The sequence below is a fragment of the Gallus gallus genome, chromosome 2, assembly GCF_016699485.2.
Source record: "Gallus gallus isolate bGalGal1 chromosome 2, bGalGal1.mat.broiler.GRCg7b, whole genome shotgun sequence".
In the NCBI taxonomy this organism is placed as follows: Eukaryota; Metazoa; Chordata; class Aves; order Galliformes; family Phasianidae; genus Gallus; species Gallus gallus.
In genome coordinates, this window is record NC_052533.1 from 21777085 (window position 1) to 21794248 (window position 17164).

Here is a 17164-nt window from a genome sequence, read left to right on the forward strand (position 1 = left end):
ACTGAGTGGTAATGGATTAAAGGCACCCTGTTTCCTATCAAGATCTTAAGGCATTACAAGTTGTTATGGCCTTTTACATTATGGTTTCCAGAGGTATAAAATTAAGGTAAATCACAGTGTGAAAATAAGAGTGAATGTGAAACACATGTATGAAGCGTGTCCTTTTCTTTCCCTGATATATGAGGAAACTAGCAATGAACTATTTACTGTTAACTCGAGCAGCATTGGCACTCCAAACAAAGCTACTCACTGTGTGCTCAATGCAGTCTGCAATGGAAAAAATTTCCTACCACTTTTTATTATACAGGAGACGCTTAAATACCTCAACACTTTTCTTCTATAGTTTGTAATGTTACATTAGTCCATAATTAGACAATTAAATGAGAAAGCTACTTGAATAAACATTTTAGTCACCTCTGTTAGTGACATCTGTAATGCAATTGCAATTAAAAAAAATAGCACTTGCATTCCTGACCAAGCAGAATGCCTTTTTAAGCATTGATCTGGGAGCCAGCTATATTACTCTCTTATCTGTAATGAAGTGATCCCAATAATGCAAGAGGAAAAAGATCGGAGAGCTCCCATGTGACATATTTTCATCAGTTACTCATATTTAAGACTTGGATAGCAAAATAGTAGATAGTTGTGTGTACTGGAGGGAGATGACAGGGCACAATTTTGCAAACATACATCCATACGTATATCCTGATATAACTCAATAAGCTGGTGTCTCTGTCCCAAAAAACGTGTATGTGTGCCAAAGTGTCAGAACTATGGCTTGGAAAATATTTAGAGCCACTAAGGAAAGAAAATTTTTGTATTTTCAGGTTCATGGTTAATTAGGTGTAATGAAGGCGTATGAGTTCCCAATGACATCCTACCTAGGATACTCTTGTCTGTTTAAATAGGAACAATTTTTAGGCTCAGTTGATTTAAAACTTTCAACCATGGCTGTAAAAGAATTTAGGTACAGCTGTGTTCTGCACTGCAATGATTGTCTCCTTCCAAAAAACTGAAACTTGAGTACTGCTTCTAAATTAGATGGAAGATCTCAAATGTGAATCTGTGTTATCTACAGCAGCTTAGAGTCTCCCAGCTGAATTCAACACTCCACATGCTCAATTTCCTTGGCTGCTTTCCATTGTAGGGTTTTGACCAGAGTGCTATGGAGACAATCCCTGAATCTGATGTGAGCATCAGTGCTGATCCCCCCTGAATTTCTGCCGGGGCGCTCTTTTGCTTAGTTTAAGTATGGGACATACGACCACTGCAGTCTAATACCTGTCAGTGATGGTGGCAGTTGCAAATTAGTTTTTTGCTGTGTACCTCTGGTCCAAGGAGACATAAAAATCACTTCTTCTCCAGAAAATGGAATACTTGGACACTTGGGAAAACAGGGTATACTTCAAAAGACTCAGATGTTTTCCAGGGACTTCATCATATGTTGTGCACAAAAATGCTTATGCTAAACTGCTTCAAATTACTTCAGTTTGTGAAATTTAGGACTAATTCACAGTAAAAGTGGTCTTTTAACTGAATTTAAAGTACTCGGGCGAGTACTGTGAGGCGAATTAAGAAATATTCTATTGTATACCATGACATTTCTTTTCTACATATGTACGTTTCTTAACATACCAGTCTTTAAATACATGTGCAGGTATAGAAACAAAGTACCCGTATCAACCCACATACTAAAAGCATTATTTATTGCGGAAGATATAAATTATTCTGGTGTCTACTGTGTCTAGTTGTAGACCAGGACTTTATTTGAAAGATTTCGAAGTTATTAAATGTAGATACTGTATTGCGTCATTTACAACAACGTTCTTTTACAGAATAAAAACCTGGAAACATGATTTTATGCAATACAGTTCCTCATAGCACACGTTCTCTTTCTTAATTTTTAATATCAGCTTTCCAAATGAATCATTTCTCTGTCAGAGGAGTTTCTGTTTCTTCAGCTTTGTGGTGCTCTTTGGAAAGAATGGTAGCAGGGCTGCTAGGCAGAGAGGTGAACTGACCTGTTAGAACCAGTAGCAAGAGGCCGTGTTTTGCTTGCTCGTGATCTCGGCCCCACACTTAGGCTGCAGGTGTGAAGACTGCAGGATTTTGTTCAACTGTGCTGCTCATACATGCCATTATAACTACCAGCTGAAGATGAACCCACAAGCTGAAGATGATAAACTTAATTCAGAAACAAGATATTCTCTTTAAAAGTGGTTTCCTGTAGTATTTTGATGATACTGAGCAACAGTTGATGTACAGAGGGCACTGGCTACTTACACAGTGCTTTTATGTGGATGGTAGATTTTCGTATGTGTGTGTGTATATATATATATATATATACATACACATAAATTACTTAAGAAGCTCGTTTTTTAGAGCAGACTGAAGCTGTTGCTTAGATCCCTTAACAAAGATAAGCTGGTTTAATTGCTAGTGATCCTTTTCACTGTATGAAGTGATGTATGTGAAAAATGAAACTGAAGCCTCCCTTTGATTAAGAACAGAATCCTTTTGATAGTTCTGGAGATGTAAATATATGGTTGATATGGGCAACTACCATCTGGAGTGTTTAATGATGTTATGATGTTTGCTGGAGTAGCCTGTTTTGTCATTTTATTAGTTCTGCTATTAACTTTTTTATTGTTGGCTGCTAAAAACTCGCAGGTGTATGAGGTTTCATAAAGGCATTTGATCTCTAAAGGCTGAATTAAAGCAGTTAAAGTTTTGATTGCAATAGATGCTGACAGGTCATTTTTTTCTTTTGTTTTTGGTCTTGTTTAGCCTACAAGTCCCAAGTTTGGAAAAGCAGACTCATATGAAAAACTGGAAAAACTAGGGGAAGGGTCCTATGCTACAGTATACAAAGGGAAAAGCAAGTAAGTTGAGGTTTCTTTGTTCCTCTTTATTATTATTGTTGTTATTTTTGGCATTTCATTTCAATAAATAAGCAGAAAGTAGTAACTGGTATTGCTGCACTTGTTAGAAAACCCCATGAATGAATGCAGATCGCTGCTGATTTCTGTGTTCTCTAGTGAAAGCAACTGAGACCATGCTGCAAAGGTAACATTACTTCATGTCAGAACAAGATGAGATTTCACCTAATTAACCTAATGTTTTCTGTATACTTTACTGTTACGCTACTTTCTCAATATACATACCAAGTTAAAAGTTTAATATTTAATTTTCATGGATAAAAGCACAATATCATATCCGGTAGTTTATTCTGATGTCCTGAGAACAATACTGAATATATTTATTAAATGAATTTGTTAATCTTTTGTTTGTCTTTCTAAAAAGCGTGAATAAAATAACAAGAGCTGATGCAAATAAAGCATGTTCCAAATTGTAAATGTAAAAGAAGTATTTACACTTCTGCCATGCTGATGCACGTGTTGTATTTCAGTGGTAGCTTTCTTCAAGAAAATGCAGTTATTTTGCATTGCTAAAGGTTCAGTTACATGTCACTATGAATTCCAGACATAATACATAAGTAATCTTTTTATTGAGATCTATGTAACTGGAGGAGAATGTATAGATTTCAGCTTGTGCCTTATCACTAAAATCCTTTTGTAAAACCGCAGCATGTATCTGGTGATAGTAATTTGATATGCTTTGACTTTCAATAAGATTGAACTAAGGAAATGGGGTTAGTGGATGTCCTGTCAATCAGTGGAATTGACCAAAAGTTAAAAGCAAAGCAAAGCACTTCCCTGAAGCTATTTCATTCAGTGATGATTTGTGCATGTGTTATGAAACATAGATTGGTTGGAAATACTTGATTTGTTTTAATGGAGCTGACTGCAGATCTGTAAGAAATACTTCAATGATTTTAACGGTAGCTGAATAATAAATTTGATATTACTGGGTGTTCTGCATTCGCCACTTTAAATAGCAAGCTCTAAATAAGTGGTGTCAATTATAATAATTATACGTAACTGTATTCTGCTGCTTCATAACATCTTTTGCTAAGGATATAAAATTTGTTTTGAAAAAGTGTGTAACTGGAGTTTGGATAAGAATGTGTTTGCAGTAAATATCCTGGTCTCTTCCCAATCCTGAGGTAATATTCCTCTACTTGCTGGCTTAGTTTTTGCTTCAAGAATTGAACAGTTCCGATATTACACAACACCATCCTGATTCAGCACGTCCAATCCAGACCTTCTATTTCCAAAAGAAACAGTTGAATTACTTCATAACAGCAGGAGGCAATTCCTTAAGAACAGGGGAAACACTGTAGGGCCTATATGCTCTTTTGAAAGGAGATGTGGACTGAAGTTCTCTTACCCCTTCAGTCCCCATGAGAAGTGGAGGAATCAACAAATGGGCAGGGGTACGTGAACAGGCCAGCTCTGGCTCCTCCTGTTCCATTAGAGCCTTGTAGTGTTACTTTCTGGCAGATTGCAGATAGCATTGTCTGTAATGATACAGGGTTTTTTTCCTGGCTATAAGGTAAGACTATGATATGCATCACTGTGTTCCCTGGCTGTCTGTTCAGTGGAAAGGAAAATGGGCAAAACAAGTCAAAAGAGGCCTTTTTTTTTTTTTGTTTTGGCATGTGGCTGATTTTGACTACTGATTAAACCTTCATGGCACTCTGCAGCACACAGATGCAGAGCTTATATGGAGAAGCTGGTAATATGTGCACAGAAAATGTATTTTCATTGAAATGCTTAAGAATCCCTGATTTTCAACCAACTCTAATGCTTGACTTCAGCATTTTGCTGAAATATTTTGGGTATGTGTCCTTAGCTGTAGTTTAAACTGTAGAATTTAAGATGAGATGAGCTTTGAATGATGCTTTGTACTCAATTCTTGTGCTTAGAATTTATCACCAGGCACGTGCATCAAGTTGTGGGTTTTTTTTGTTTGTTTGTTTGCTTTTTGTTTTCTTTAGTCTTAAAAATAATTTTCATGAGATACATAGACATCAAGGTAATAGAAATTGAGGGAAAGTTTATTATCTGTAAGAATAAGGCATCTACAAACTGAAGGACAATGCAGTCTTGAGAATTTAATGGTACATTTTCTTCTCAAAGAAATTTTGTCACCACATAAAGTGCTGTATGTAGATTCTATCTTATTAACTTTTGGAAAGCTGTAGATAAATGTCAAAGTTTGTTTGATAGTAATGTCTAGCAAGTATTTTGAGAACAAATTGGCCAAACTACATCTGGAAGAGTGCATATTTGTATCAGTCTTATTATGTATTTACTTGTCTGTAATGTAGACATTACTTTTCATCTAAATGCTTGGGCAGTTTTGATCATCTTAATATTTGTTAATAGCAATGTGATTCATTGCACTTATTGTGAATGAATCCCATTTTCCATTATGAGCTCTTCCATGTTCTTGTTACCAGCTTAATAAAGAGTACTATGCTATAATTTTGAGTTTTCCAAATCTACTTCCTATTTTTGTTTCTATTTGACTTCTATATTCAGCTGCTTGAAAATGTTTAATTATGATCTATGATCAGAGTAAATTTGTGTTTTATAGGTTAGTCAATATGGTTGCATAGAAGTGTGTGCAACTCCTAATTCAAGTTTGTACCATTAAATGAAAAGTATCTTTCCATTTATGGCCTTCTTGAATCTCTGGAAGAAAAACCTCTGTTTACATTACAATGAACTGAGACATTGAGAGGGGGAGAGAAAGGAAATCTGCTTCATTTCAAAATCAATTTTTTACCCGTTATAAAAACGACTGCTGGCTTTCTCATCAACATATCATGTTTCTGTATTTGATACACTCAAGCAAATCACTGAGAATGTCTCCCAGAACCAGCTTGTGTTACTGCTGATCATTGGCACTTTGCATAAAGTAGTTCTTGATTGTTTTCATTACCAGAGTTCAAGTGAAGTCATCAGATGGCTGAAAAAAGAAGGAAAGGATATTTCCTTCCTATTACTACAAATATACTATAGTGCACTAAGTTCCAGAACAAAGATAATTTGGTTTCAGATTCTACCAAGAGATTTTTAATGTGTCCAGGAAATTATTTTTTTTAAAACAATTGCTTTTTTTTGCTTTTTGCAATTCTTTTAAAAAATAATTGCACTACAATTATAATTTCTAGGTCCAAATAGGGGAAATAGTTCTATATTATTTGCATGCATTCAGCTTTGAGAATCCAAGTCCAAGTTGATCTGTAAATGTGAAGGGAATATAAGAGAAAATAGGTGCTAGAAAGCTGGGAACGATCAGGCATGACCCCAGATTTGGGTGTTAGACATCTTTAAGATTAGTAATGTTTATATATGACAGCTGCAAACTGAGGAAGATTTTTAAGAAGAGCACTGTGTAGTAGTTGTGGTCATTCTACCCTTTCTTCAGCTTCTTAAACTGCTTGTCTCTAACCTCCATGGTTATATACCACTTGAAACAGTAACATAAAAAAAAAAAAAATTACATGGTTTTCTGTCTTCATTTTCTTTTCCCCTACACTTCTGATAGCTTTGGGAATTAGAATTATGTTTCAATGCTGTAGGTCATCTAGGTTCAACTCCGAACACCTTTTTTTGCCCTGCTTACAGTAATCTCATGAGCACACTGAAAGCAGGGTTTGTTGGGCTGAAATTAGTGTGTCCTTCGGTAAGATATTTTATAGCAAAATTCTGGAATAAGTAATGTTTGGGTTTTCACCCATATTGTTTCAGTTTCAAGGAAGTTGTAGGCAACTATTTGTCATCATTCCTTTGCCTGCAGCAGCTACTGAACAGGCCCAGGCAGAGCAGATAACCAGGACACGTGTAAAGCATGATGATTATTTTGTAAAATAATTTTTGAATGCAGTGATACTTACATTTCCAAACGTATCATTTGCTGAATGCTCTTGATGTGGAAATTGACACTGCTAAGGTGGTCTTTGATACTTAGAAAACTTCAGCAATATGTCCTTTTACTAATGGTAACCCGGGCTGCATTATGAGGAGTGTTTTCTTCAGGCAAAGGGAGGTGGCTCTCACCCTCTGTCTCTGTTCAACCCAACGTATTTCTTAAGAGTATACTGGCTCGCTAGAAGAAGAAACATATGAACTACTGGAGAGAGTCCAGAGAAGGGCCATGAAGGTATTGGAGGCCATGGAGGAGGGCCATGAAGTGTTTGGAGCCACTCTCTTATGACAAAAGGCTTAGATAGCTGAGATTGGTTAGGGTGGGTAAGATGAGGCTCAGGGGGATCTCATCAATGTCTATAAATGCCTGAAGGGAGTATGAAATGAAGATAGGCTCTGTTCAGTGCTCAGTGCTGAGACAAGAGGCAGTGGGCACAAACTGGAACACAGGAGGTTCCTCCTGAACACCAGGAAGCAGTTCTGGGCTGTGCAGTGCTAGAGTGGTACCCAGAGTGGGATCTCCTCCTCAGACAAACTCAAAAGCCACCTGGGTGTGGGCCAGAGCACCTTGCTCAGGATGTCCTGCTGTAGCCAGGGGCTGGGCCACATGGACCCAGAGGTACCTTCCAACTTCAGCCATTGTGTGATGCAGACTCAATAATAATGTTATCATTTAGAAGTTAAGGTTTTCCCAGTTTTGAGTATTGTGTTAAATTTGAATCTGTGATCTGTTGGGAATGCAGAGTCTATACCAAGCCCTCCTTGGATCTGTTCAACTAAACAGAAAATTCAAGAAATGCCATAAAGCAGAAAAAGTCATTTTTAAACCTAGTCTTCTTTTGTAGAGTTGTTTGGTAAAATCTTGATAACTATGTTTTCTTCTAAATATCTGCCTGTGATTTCTTTTAATGAGGAATCCTTTAGTCTTTTAGATTATACCCTGTTGATCATAATGATAGAAGCGTGGGATTTTTATTCTAACTTACTGCTGGAAAAGATGAATAGACAAATAGCTGCCTACGAAGACATAAAATCAACTATTCCTTTTTTGATGGAATGTGTGCAGTAACTTGCCTTCATGAGAAGCCTTAAGTTTTGGAAATGGGGCAGGATTGGAAGTACTCAGCCCTTGTCTCCCTATTAAACAAGATTTTTCTGTCTATGTGAGAGTCTGTGATAGCATCCCAGGAATGTGAAATGAAGCAGGCTAATTCCTCTTAATGGATGATGGATTTTTCTTTTTGTAGTCAGATAAAAGTGGTTCCCTGGAGTGTGGGGAAGCAGCAGAATTAACAGAACTGAGCGACTGAGGAAACTGAAGCACTGTTCTCTCAGATTGGGCTTTTCTGTTTATTGCAGAAATAGCCGTGCAACCATTTGTTTCTTCTCTGCCAGTTGTTGCATCAATGGGCAAATCTATTTCAGTTCACATGTTGAACTTCAGACATGCATAATAGAGCTTTTTTTGGCATATTCATTTTCTACTTTCTCTCAGGTTAATTTATCACATTACTTGGTTGTATAAAATCCCAAAAGGCTTCTTACTGTCTGTATTGAAATTCAGATCACTTTTCTCTTGTATTTCCAGTAAAATTCTGGAGAAATAGACCTAGTATTTTGCTGGTTACACTCTAGAAAATGTTGCAAGATAAACTGGATTTGTATTTTTTACTAATGCTGTGAATATGTAATCTCTTTTAATAAATTTGAGTTAAGATAAATACAATCCTACTGAAGTTGATTTGAGAGGCAAGTAGTGGATAGTCTTTCACTTACAGTCTTCCTTTTTTCTTTTTTTTTCTTTTTTTTTCAGATTCTTTTCCATGGTTTCAAGTTATTGTTGAGACAGATTAACAGAAATTAATATAACATATATATTGTGGCTTAACTCTTCATCTCCATGTACTTTCTGGGGCAACTTTGGAAAATATTACTGTATTTGTAAGTAGTTTGCAGAAAATAAATCAGAGAAATAGGTTCCTCTGGAATTATTGTATCATTTCTGTTTGCAGTTGAACTGAAGAAATGCTGTCTGTCTGTATGGGCACACATATCTTCCTGCTAGACCATGACCTCTTCCCTCTTGAGCATTGCTATAAATATACCTGAATTTAAAGCAATGGAATCTTGCTTGATCTGTGCCAAATAAATGTTGACATGAGCGCTAAGAGTCTGGTGATGAAGCCAGGGACAGCAGGAAGGAGATGCACTTAATGGGAACCCCTTGCAGAGCAGTGTGAAAGGCATCCTGTACTTGCCCTGGGAACTCTGCTCACTGCCCCTAAGGAAAAACCCTGTGCTTTTGGCAATATTATGTGCTGGCATGGTTTCCATCCTCTTCTCCAACAGTGTTTAATTGCCCTTTAAGTTATAGGCAAAGAATTAAAGCAGATTACTTCAGTTAAAGTGATGTGATCTGTGACTGCTTCTTGCACAGCATGAAGCTGTGTTCTGAGAAGCAAGCCAATGGTATATCCGCCAGTCTCCTGCTGTGATCTCGACCTATTTCTTGCTTCTGCATATGATTTTTAGTGCACTAGCCTTCACTAAGCTGTGCACAAAGTACTGCAATAATGTGCAGAACTCTTAACAGAGAGATCAATCTATAAAATTTTGCCTAAAATATACCACAAAATTGCATAGTTTCAAACAGTGTATCCCATATAAAATGCTTGTCATAAATACAGTTCTCTTCCCTTTCCTTTCTAACTGTTAACATGAGAAATGGTTTGGTGGGGTGCAGAGTGGTGTCCTGTCCCAGCTGGTACTGTCACCCAAATCCCACAGAGATTATGGGATGTTCTTCAGCTGAGGTGCTGCTGCAATTTTTGTTTGAAATAGGATTGAAAACAGGGTGATTCCAGAGTGTGCCAAAAGATGAAAGGCTTTTTTTTTCTTTTTTTTCCATGCAGAGCATTTTACATTCATATCCTTCAAAGGCAGTACTTTTTTTTCTATTCACACAAAAATCAATAAGAAATTAGAGGTGTAAAACGCAGATCTTATAGAGAAATATTGCTCAGAAAGGCAGTGCCCGTGCTCTGCACCAGCTGTGGTTCCTATGTAATATTATTCTTGTGGCAACAGGGAATAGTAGAATGATCAGTGGAAACCACCTGTGTTTGTTGTTGGCATGATGTATTGTGGAATGCTTAATGAAAAATAGCTGACTGAAGTATTTCATATAAATGTTTGTGGATGGCTGCTCACAAGAAAAAAAGATCACCTAGGGATTTTCATTTTTATATTTTGATGTGCATCCTTTACTGAGGATACCTGACAGGGCTAATTGCTATTCCCACATTATTTTTCTTTTAAACTGCAGTATTTCATTTATTTCTCTTCAAGCCTCCATGGCTCTTCTATAGCCTTTCCTTTTGTCTTATATACAACCTATTGCAAGTGCCGTAGGCTTCAGATAGCCTGAAGAACTTGACGTTGCTTTGTTTGTCACACTTCTGCTCTTTAGCCATTCCCTTAGCTTTACTCCATGCCAGTGTGAAGTATTATATTCACATGCTTCATTGTATGCCTTATGTGCAGCAGTCCAGTTCACAGATAAATCTTTTGGCCAATTTCTTTAGATAGAGTATTTCAGAATTATTATGGTTTCTGTTGCCTTAGTGACTTACACTTTCTGAACTGTTTCTTTCCTTGCAAATTGTTCAAAATCAGTGTTCACCTACAAATGAAACTGCTTTTGTCTGAGGGATACCAGATGGCTGGAAAAGGAATATATATATTCATGGATTATGAAAATGCATGTCATAGTTACTTTATAAAGCAGCCTGATTTGTTTCCTTTTGTTTATTCCCCCCCCCCCCCCCCCCCCCCCTCAATTTCTATCTTTAGCTGATACATTTTGAATATTTTGTAGGCTGTTCTTCGCTATACATTTGAAAGTCAAGATGTTATAAAGCATATAAGTAGATGGTTTATAAACATTTCTAGTGTTATTAATCTTTCATAAAAGCTATAACTAAAAGTTGAACTTGATGCAAAACTAATAACAACTTGATGCTGAACATTTCTTCTTAAAAGTTAATTTCTTGAAGTAAGTGTCAAAATCATGAGCATCACAGCAATGCTGATGAATGATTTTACTTTGTTTGAGTGTTCCCAGGCTCAGCACATGCTAGAGTTATGAGCTAGGCCTCATCTCCAGCCAGCAGTACAACCCTCTATTAGATAAACAGATTGAAACCAGAATGGCAGATTTTATGTTAATTGCATCTTGAATATAGAATCATAGAATCCCCAAGGTTGGAAAAGACCCACAAGATCACCCAGTCCAACCATCCACCCATCACCAGTGGTTCTCACTAAACCATGTCCCTCAACACAACGTCCAAACGTTCCTTGAACACCTCCAGGGTCAGTGACTCCACCACCTCCCTGGGCAGCCCATTCCATTGCCTGACTAGAATGGGAATATGTTGTGTTTAGAACATCTATTGCATCTAAATGTAACTGAAGAACTTGTGAAAATAGTGCTATGGTACTCTTTTGTTCTCTGTGTGGCATTATCAGCATCCCCAGCGTTACCCCCCAAAAAGGCCACTAAGTTCTTTCATATTCTTTATTTTGAAAACACTATTATATGCTCTTAATGATGCATTAAAGCACTAAATCATTTATAATCTTCCATACTTTCTCAAAAATAGTTATTTATATCCATGTTTTATAAAAAGCTGAAAAACATTCAATTTTTTTTGTAAAATCTGGCTCTTTTCTTTTTTAATATAATATACAATTTTTTACCATTTGCCAAGTAAAAGTATTTGGACTCATTTTTATTTTGCCTGCACTGCATATAAAATGTGAAATGTATTAGAAGTTCTTATCTAACTTTAAAATGTTGAATTTTCATGAATTGGAAAACTAACCAGAAGCTGCTGGTGATTTGCCTAGAATTACAAAGCAAAATCTCTGCGTAGTCACTAGAGAGGCTTCAGTACTTCCATCCTTTTCCTAAAGATTTTGGATAAGAGAAAGAACTCTTAGTTTAGGAAAGTGGAAGGCTTGCAAGTTAGAAAATAGGAATTTTATAATCATTATTGTTCTTAGTAGAAATTAATGGGGCAGTTAACAGAATGAAAAATCCTCAACTATGTGAAGTATTCTGTGAGATGCTGTGAAACTTTATTTTGGGCAGTGAACAAAAGGGATTTAATGAATTTAGGTGTTGAAAGGCGCAAAGGATTGGCTTCTACTTTCTAAAATGCCCTCTGCCTATCAGTTTTCCTAGTTGTACTTAAAAATAATAAAAGCAGTGAGCATACTTTGTAAGTTGTGTAAGACAAATGTGAAATAATATCTGGGGGGGGGGGGGGGGGGGGAATTCTGCTAACCTGATCACTGCTTAAGTCTCCAAAGTCAACGCTGATGGGTTATAGAGTAGGTTTCTCCATCTCTCTCTCTCTCTCTCTCTCTCTCTCTCTCTCTCTCTCTCTCTCTTTTTTTTTTTTGGCAATGTTTCTAAAGAGATTGCCACATTATCCTGGCAGGTTATCACAACATTAAGAGCAGAGCATAATTTCATGATGTAACTGACTTGAACTCATGGTGAGCTGCTTCTCAAAAGGGTGGTCTCACTTCTATCTTTTCTAGTGTTGTGGTTGTTTTATTTTTCTTTTTAAAATATGAAATATGCTTTCACCTTTTTTTTTTTTTTTTTGTGAAAATATGATTTAAATTTTTGGAAGAGCCACTCTTCAATCTTTTCCTATTTAAGCTCAGTGAGTGTTGTGCTCTAGGGTCTGGCAAGAACGAGAGCTGATACAAGACAGCAGCAGGGATTTAGCAGGAGCAGAGCTGTACCCTGAGGTAGCCATTAGCTCATCACTGCGGTATCATCTAACTGCAGCCTGAGGTTGCATCAGTGGGAGAGCAGCTAAAGGATGTAGCTAAACATACACACCTATCTCTTTTAATTGATGATACGTCATTAATTCTCATACCTCCAGATGTACACTTAAAAATTGCTCTGTTGATAGAAAAATGAGCTGAAGAAAAGAAGTTCTAATGAGTGAGTAGTAAATGAGACTAATGAGCCAATGATAATCAGAAGTTATAGGTGGATATTTAGGATATAAATAACAATAAAAGGGAGTAAGCAATCCCAGAGGAACACTGTTCAATATTAGCTCAGTCATTTTAATAGTGTTAAGAGTTGCCATGATGTCTGTCAAGATGATGATAGGTACCAATGACAAAGTGGCAGTAATAACTAAATAGTACAGCCCACCTACTGTGTTTGAGAGCACTGTATAATTGTGAATCCATCAAAGCAAGTTCCATACTACTGCCATTTGTGTTTTTACTGTTAATGAGTCAGTGAAATGCAGGACTTAGATTACAAACAACACAATCTACATGTTAGGTGCTAATTTTTGGTCTTTTTGGCAAGAGTCCGAATCCACGTTCCTTAGTACCTTGGTGATCTGCTTTTTGCATGTCTTCTACATTATATTCTTTGAGTAGAGCATCTATACTGTTCTTGATCAGAAGAATGAGCTTTCTTTTTCAAATTTCTCCTGCAGTGTTATTTCATTTATTGTAAAATAATCAAGTTATCCAGGTGTCTATCTTATATATATGTGGTGGGTGGGCTGCTGTATTGACAGAGCAACTGAAAACTACACATAGTATGAGCCACATGTCTGTGTTCAGTCTTTTTACTTCTGCTTTTATTAAGATTTATTCTCCTGTCTGTGCATCACATGCAACATTTCTTGAGGCAAGATTTTAGTAATCGTGGGGATAAATCCAGATAATGCAATGGGGCTAAGCTGCTAATTATCTTTCAACAATGACTAGTGTCTTGGGACTGGAGCTGGGGCTGGTCTGAAGTGTGAACAGTTGGGAGGTGATGAGTAAACAATCTTTTGATAACCAGGGTTTCTTAAGTTGCTCACAGTCATTGTGAGATGCACTGTGTAGGCGTAATGAAAATCTGACAATAGTAAAAGTTAAGCAGAAGAAATAGTGCTGTGGCCTTTGTGTCACTGAAGCTACATGAGTGCATAAATTAAAAGCCTAAGGAAGAAGAGAAATTCAGATTTGGTAGGTGTCCATGTCATCTTGCTTAGAAAAATGAATACGTCTTCTAGAGCCTAGTGCAATAAGGAAATGCTTGTATGTCTACAGGAGTGTGAAAGCTCCAATCCCTCCTTGGGCTGTGTGGCCACAAAGGCTAATTTTGATATTACAGAGAGAAATTGAAATAATTTTTATTTGGCACATTTTGGTAACCTACCATTTCTTCTCATACCTTAGGAGTCTGTTAAAGATTCAGAAGTATGAGCTTGTTCTTGAGGAATTGATATTAATCTTTAATTTTCATTCAGTTTTTGTGATATTTAATTTGCATGAAGTGAACCCTTAAGGCTTTAATGGGGTTTATCTGTAGTGAGATTTTGAGTTTTAGAAGTAAAACCAACCAAATAGATTGGAAAATAGAGTGGCTTCTTGTCAACGGTTTAAGGGCTGGTCCAGCCCGGTTCCGCAACTAGTGGGGCAGAGGGATTTTGCAAAATCCATGCCTCCAGGAAGGGAAACAGGGGACCCCAAAATAATTAAAAACAGCAGCAACGATCTGAGGAGAAACAAACTAATGTTTGTAATAATGATGTGATGTGGAATATTGATAACCAAAAATCATAAAACCATAACACTTCTGTTGTGAAGTTTGGTCCTTGGAGCACCGAATATTTTTAATGTTATAAAAGAGAATCATTCAAATCTAAAATTAGCCTGGGCCATGTAGTCAAGAATGTACCTCAGGAACTGCCCTGAAGGGAAATGACCAGAATGACCTAAAAATATTTCCCATCTCAAACTTCCATAGCTTTTGGAGGGTAGTAATTATGGGCGTGATGCAGTGGAAAGAAGGCAATCAATACTAATATGGATTTTCTGCACGTTGAAGGATTGATGAGAATTGTATGCCTTTTTGCTTGAACGTTTTGATCAAATAAAGGATAGGAACATATTTTTCAACGTGCTGCTTCTTAACAAAGCTTTGGTTTAGTGCTGTAGTAGAAAGGAAACAGGCTGACTCACAGAAAACTGAGATCATTTCTTGGATTGCTTATGAGTGTGAAAAAATAAAGTTGACATTATGGAAGCTATGAAGCATTTCTTACATTGCTATAAATGAATCACTGGTATTGACAAGAAGAAATTGAATAAGTACATGATGGGAAATAAGTTCTCTTATGAGAAATGCTGTTTCTGCTTTAATCTTTTCTAAATTTCTTCTTCCCCTTTTAGGGTTAATGGAAAGCTGGTGGCACTGAAGGTGATAAGATTACAAGAAGAGGAAGGAACCCCATTTACAGCTATCAGGGAAGGTATGCACGGTAATGATTATACATGTTGGTTGTTTTTTGTTTTGTTTTGTTTTTTGTAATTATGTTGCACTTATTGCAGCACAGTGCTATAGTGAATAGCTTGGGAATTCAAATGATATGATCGTTTCCTCTGTGGGAAGAAACTTTGGTACTTCAAAAACAAAGACTGTAGTGTGGGAGCTCTTGTTAAATAATGCAGCTCTGCCTCTGCTGTGGCTTGCGTTAGATTTACTATACCAGTGAGTACTTAAGAGCACACTCATGTTTAAGGTAGGTGTGAGAAGTCCCTGTGGAACATGAGGGAGCCATATAAGTAGTGCTTCTTGCCTAGGGGCAGCAGGTTAAAATGAAGGTGGATGTAATTTTACATGTACTTGCAGCATGAAAAGAAGAAAGCATTTATTGGTGAAGACAATCAGAAGATCAGGTCACAAAAAGTAAAAGCATAATAAAAACTGTGTGTGGTTTGGGATAGCTTTTGTTTGTTTTCCCTTCCCTGTGGGCTCCAACCTGTGGGGATTGGAAGTAACTCCTCTCCTGCTCACTCTGAGAGGTCTGTCATGCTTTCTGCTCTGCTCCCTTCATTCTCCTTGTCAGCCTCATGCTCCCTGCTGACAGCTGCTTGATTTGAACTGGCATTCTTGAGCTCCTCTGCAGAAATTGTTGCGCCTCCTCTGTGGGAGCCTTCTCTGTTGGATGGCACTAAATATGAGCTTTGGTAGAGAAATAACAAATTACCATCACACTGCTGACTCAAACTCAGCTGAAATTGGTCGAGAGCTGGAGAGATGAGACTTGCAACTTTGAGGTGCCACTTAAAATTGTGTTGACTATCACAGCATCATTCCAGTACCATCCTACACTGTAGGGGTGTGGTTCCATAGGCATCTCAGCCAAAGTCCCAGACCTGCAGTTCCATTGTCCCTCATGTGCATTCAGCTCTGTCTGCAGGGACCATGAGCCAGCCTGGGGCCAGACTGGGCAAATATCTCAGGTTGCTGAGGCTGACATCCTGTGCTCAAAAGCCCACAAAGCACCGTTGATCACCACCCTAAGGTTGTGCTACATTTTGCATTTTAAAGGCAGCTCTTGCACAAAGCAGGGAAAACCGTGGGTGGCCAATATAGAAAGGAATTTCTGCAGTTCTTGTGCTATGCTTTGTTTAAATCATAACTATTGAATGATCTGACACATTTATTCATATTGATCTACACTTTTTTTCTGGGAGTTGCCTGTTCCTGCAGCTGTGCCGTGATAACGAGGTGTGTAGAGGGCTATGAGCACAGCTTTCAGTATTTGAAAGGCTGAGTTCAAGGTGTACCAGCCTGCCTTTCAAATATGTTTATTATTCTTCAGTCCTTTAGTTGATACAGTACTGATTTAATAAGAGAATGTAGTACATACAGCTTTCTTATGCATGCTTAGTGACACTTTAAAGATTTTTTAATGAGAGCTTTGTCTGGATGAAAGACTAAATGTTATAACTGTAAAAAACAGAATAATGTTTTTTTCCTTTATAGATAGTTTGTTGTATGAGCTCAGAGTAAATAAGTATTCTTGGGAGCAAGAGTAGAGATTTTCCACTTGACTTTTTTTAATTATAGAAGCTCATCACATGAAAAAAATCTTCACACTATCATTGGAGGAGTTTTCATTTTAGCTCTTCCTACAGCACTGTGGTTATGGTTCATTAAAATTCTTATACTTAGTATTAAAAAAAACAAAGCTCTTGTCTAACAAAGCTGTTAAGGTTATTAATTCATATATATTTTCTTAAGCATGTGATGTGTCACTGATTTTGATAGGACTGTACTCATGTCTTGTATTTCTAAGTACTAATCTAGGCTGGGACTAGAGCCAAAATTGTTAGGCTAATGAAAGTGGGTTTTTTTGGACTTTTGTAGACTTTTGGTTAGGACAGGTCAAAGTCAGGTTAAGAGTGTATTTGTTGTTTGATTTACTTTGTGTGCA

The 17164-nt window shown here is 37.2% G+C and overlaps 1 protein-coding gene across 5 annotated transcripts in view; it reads left to right on the forward strand.

Annotated features, from left to right (window-relative positions):
* The window catches only part of CDK14 (cyclin dependent kinase 14), a 312933-nt gene that overhangs the window by 85564 nt on the left and 210205 nt on the right, over positions 1-17164 (forward strand). For 3 of the 5 annotated variants that reach the window (XM_040693416.2, XM_040693428.2, XM_040693427.2), the window contains 2 exons: positions 2788-2882; positions 15114-15202. In XM_040693416.2, the coding sequence (XP_040549350.1) occupies positions 2788-2882; positions 15114-15202 (184 nt within the window). The remainder of the gene's footprint in view (positions 1-2787; positions 2883-15113; positions 15203-17164) is intronic. The other 2 variants (XM_015281963.4, XM_015281964.4) reach the window with 1 other exon arrangement.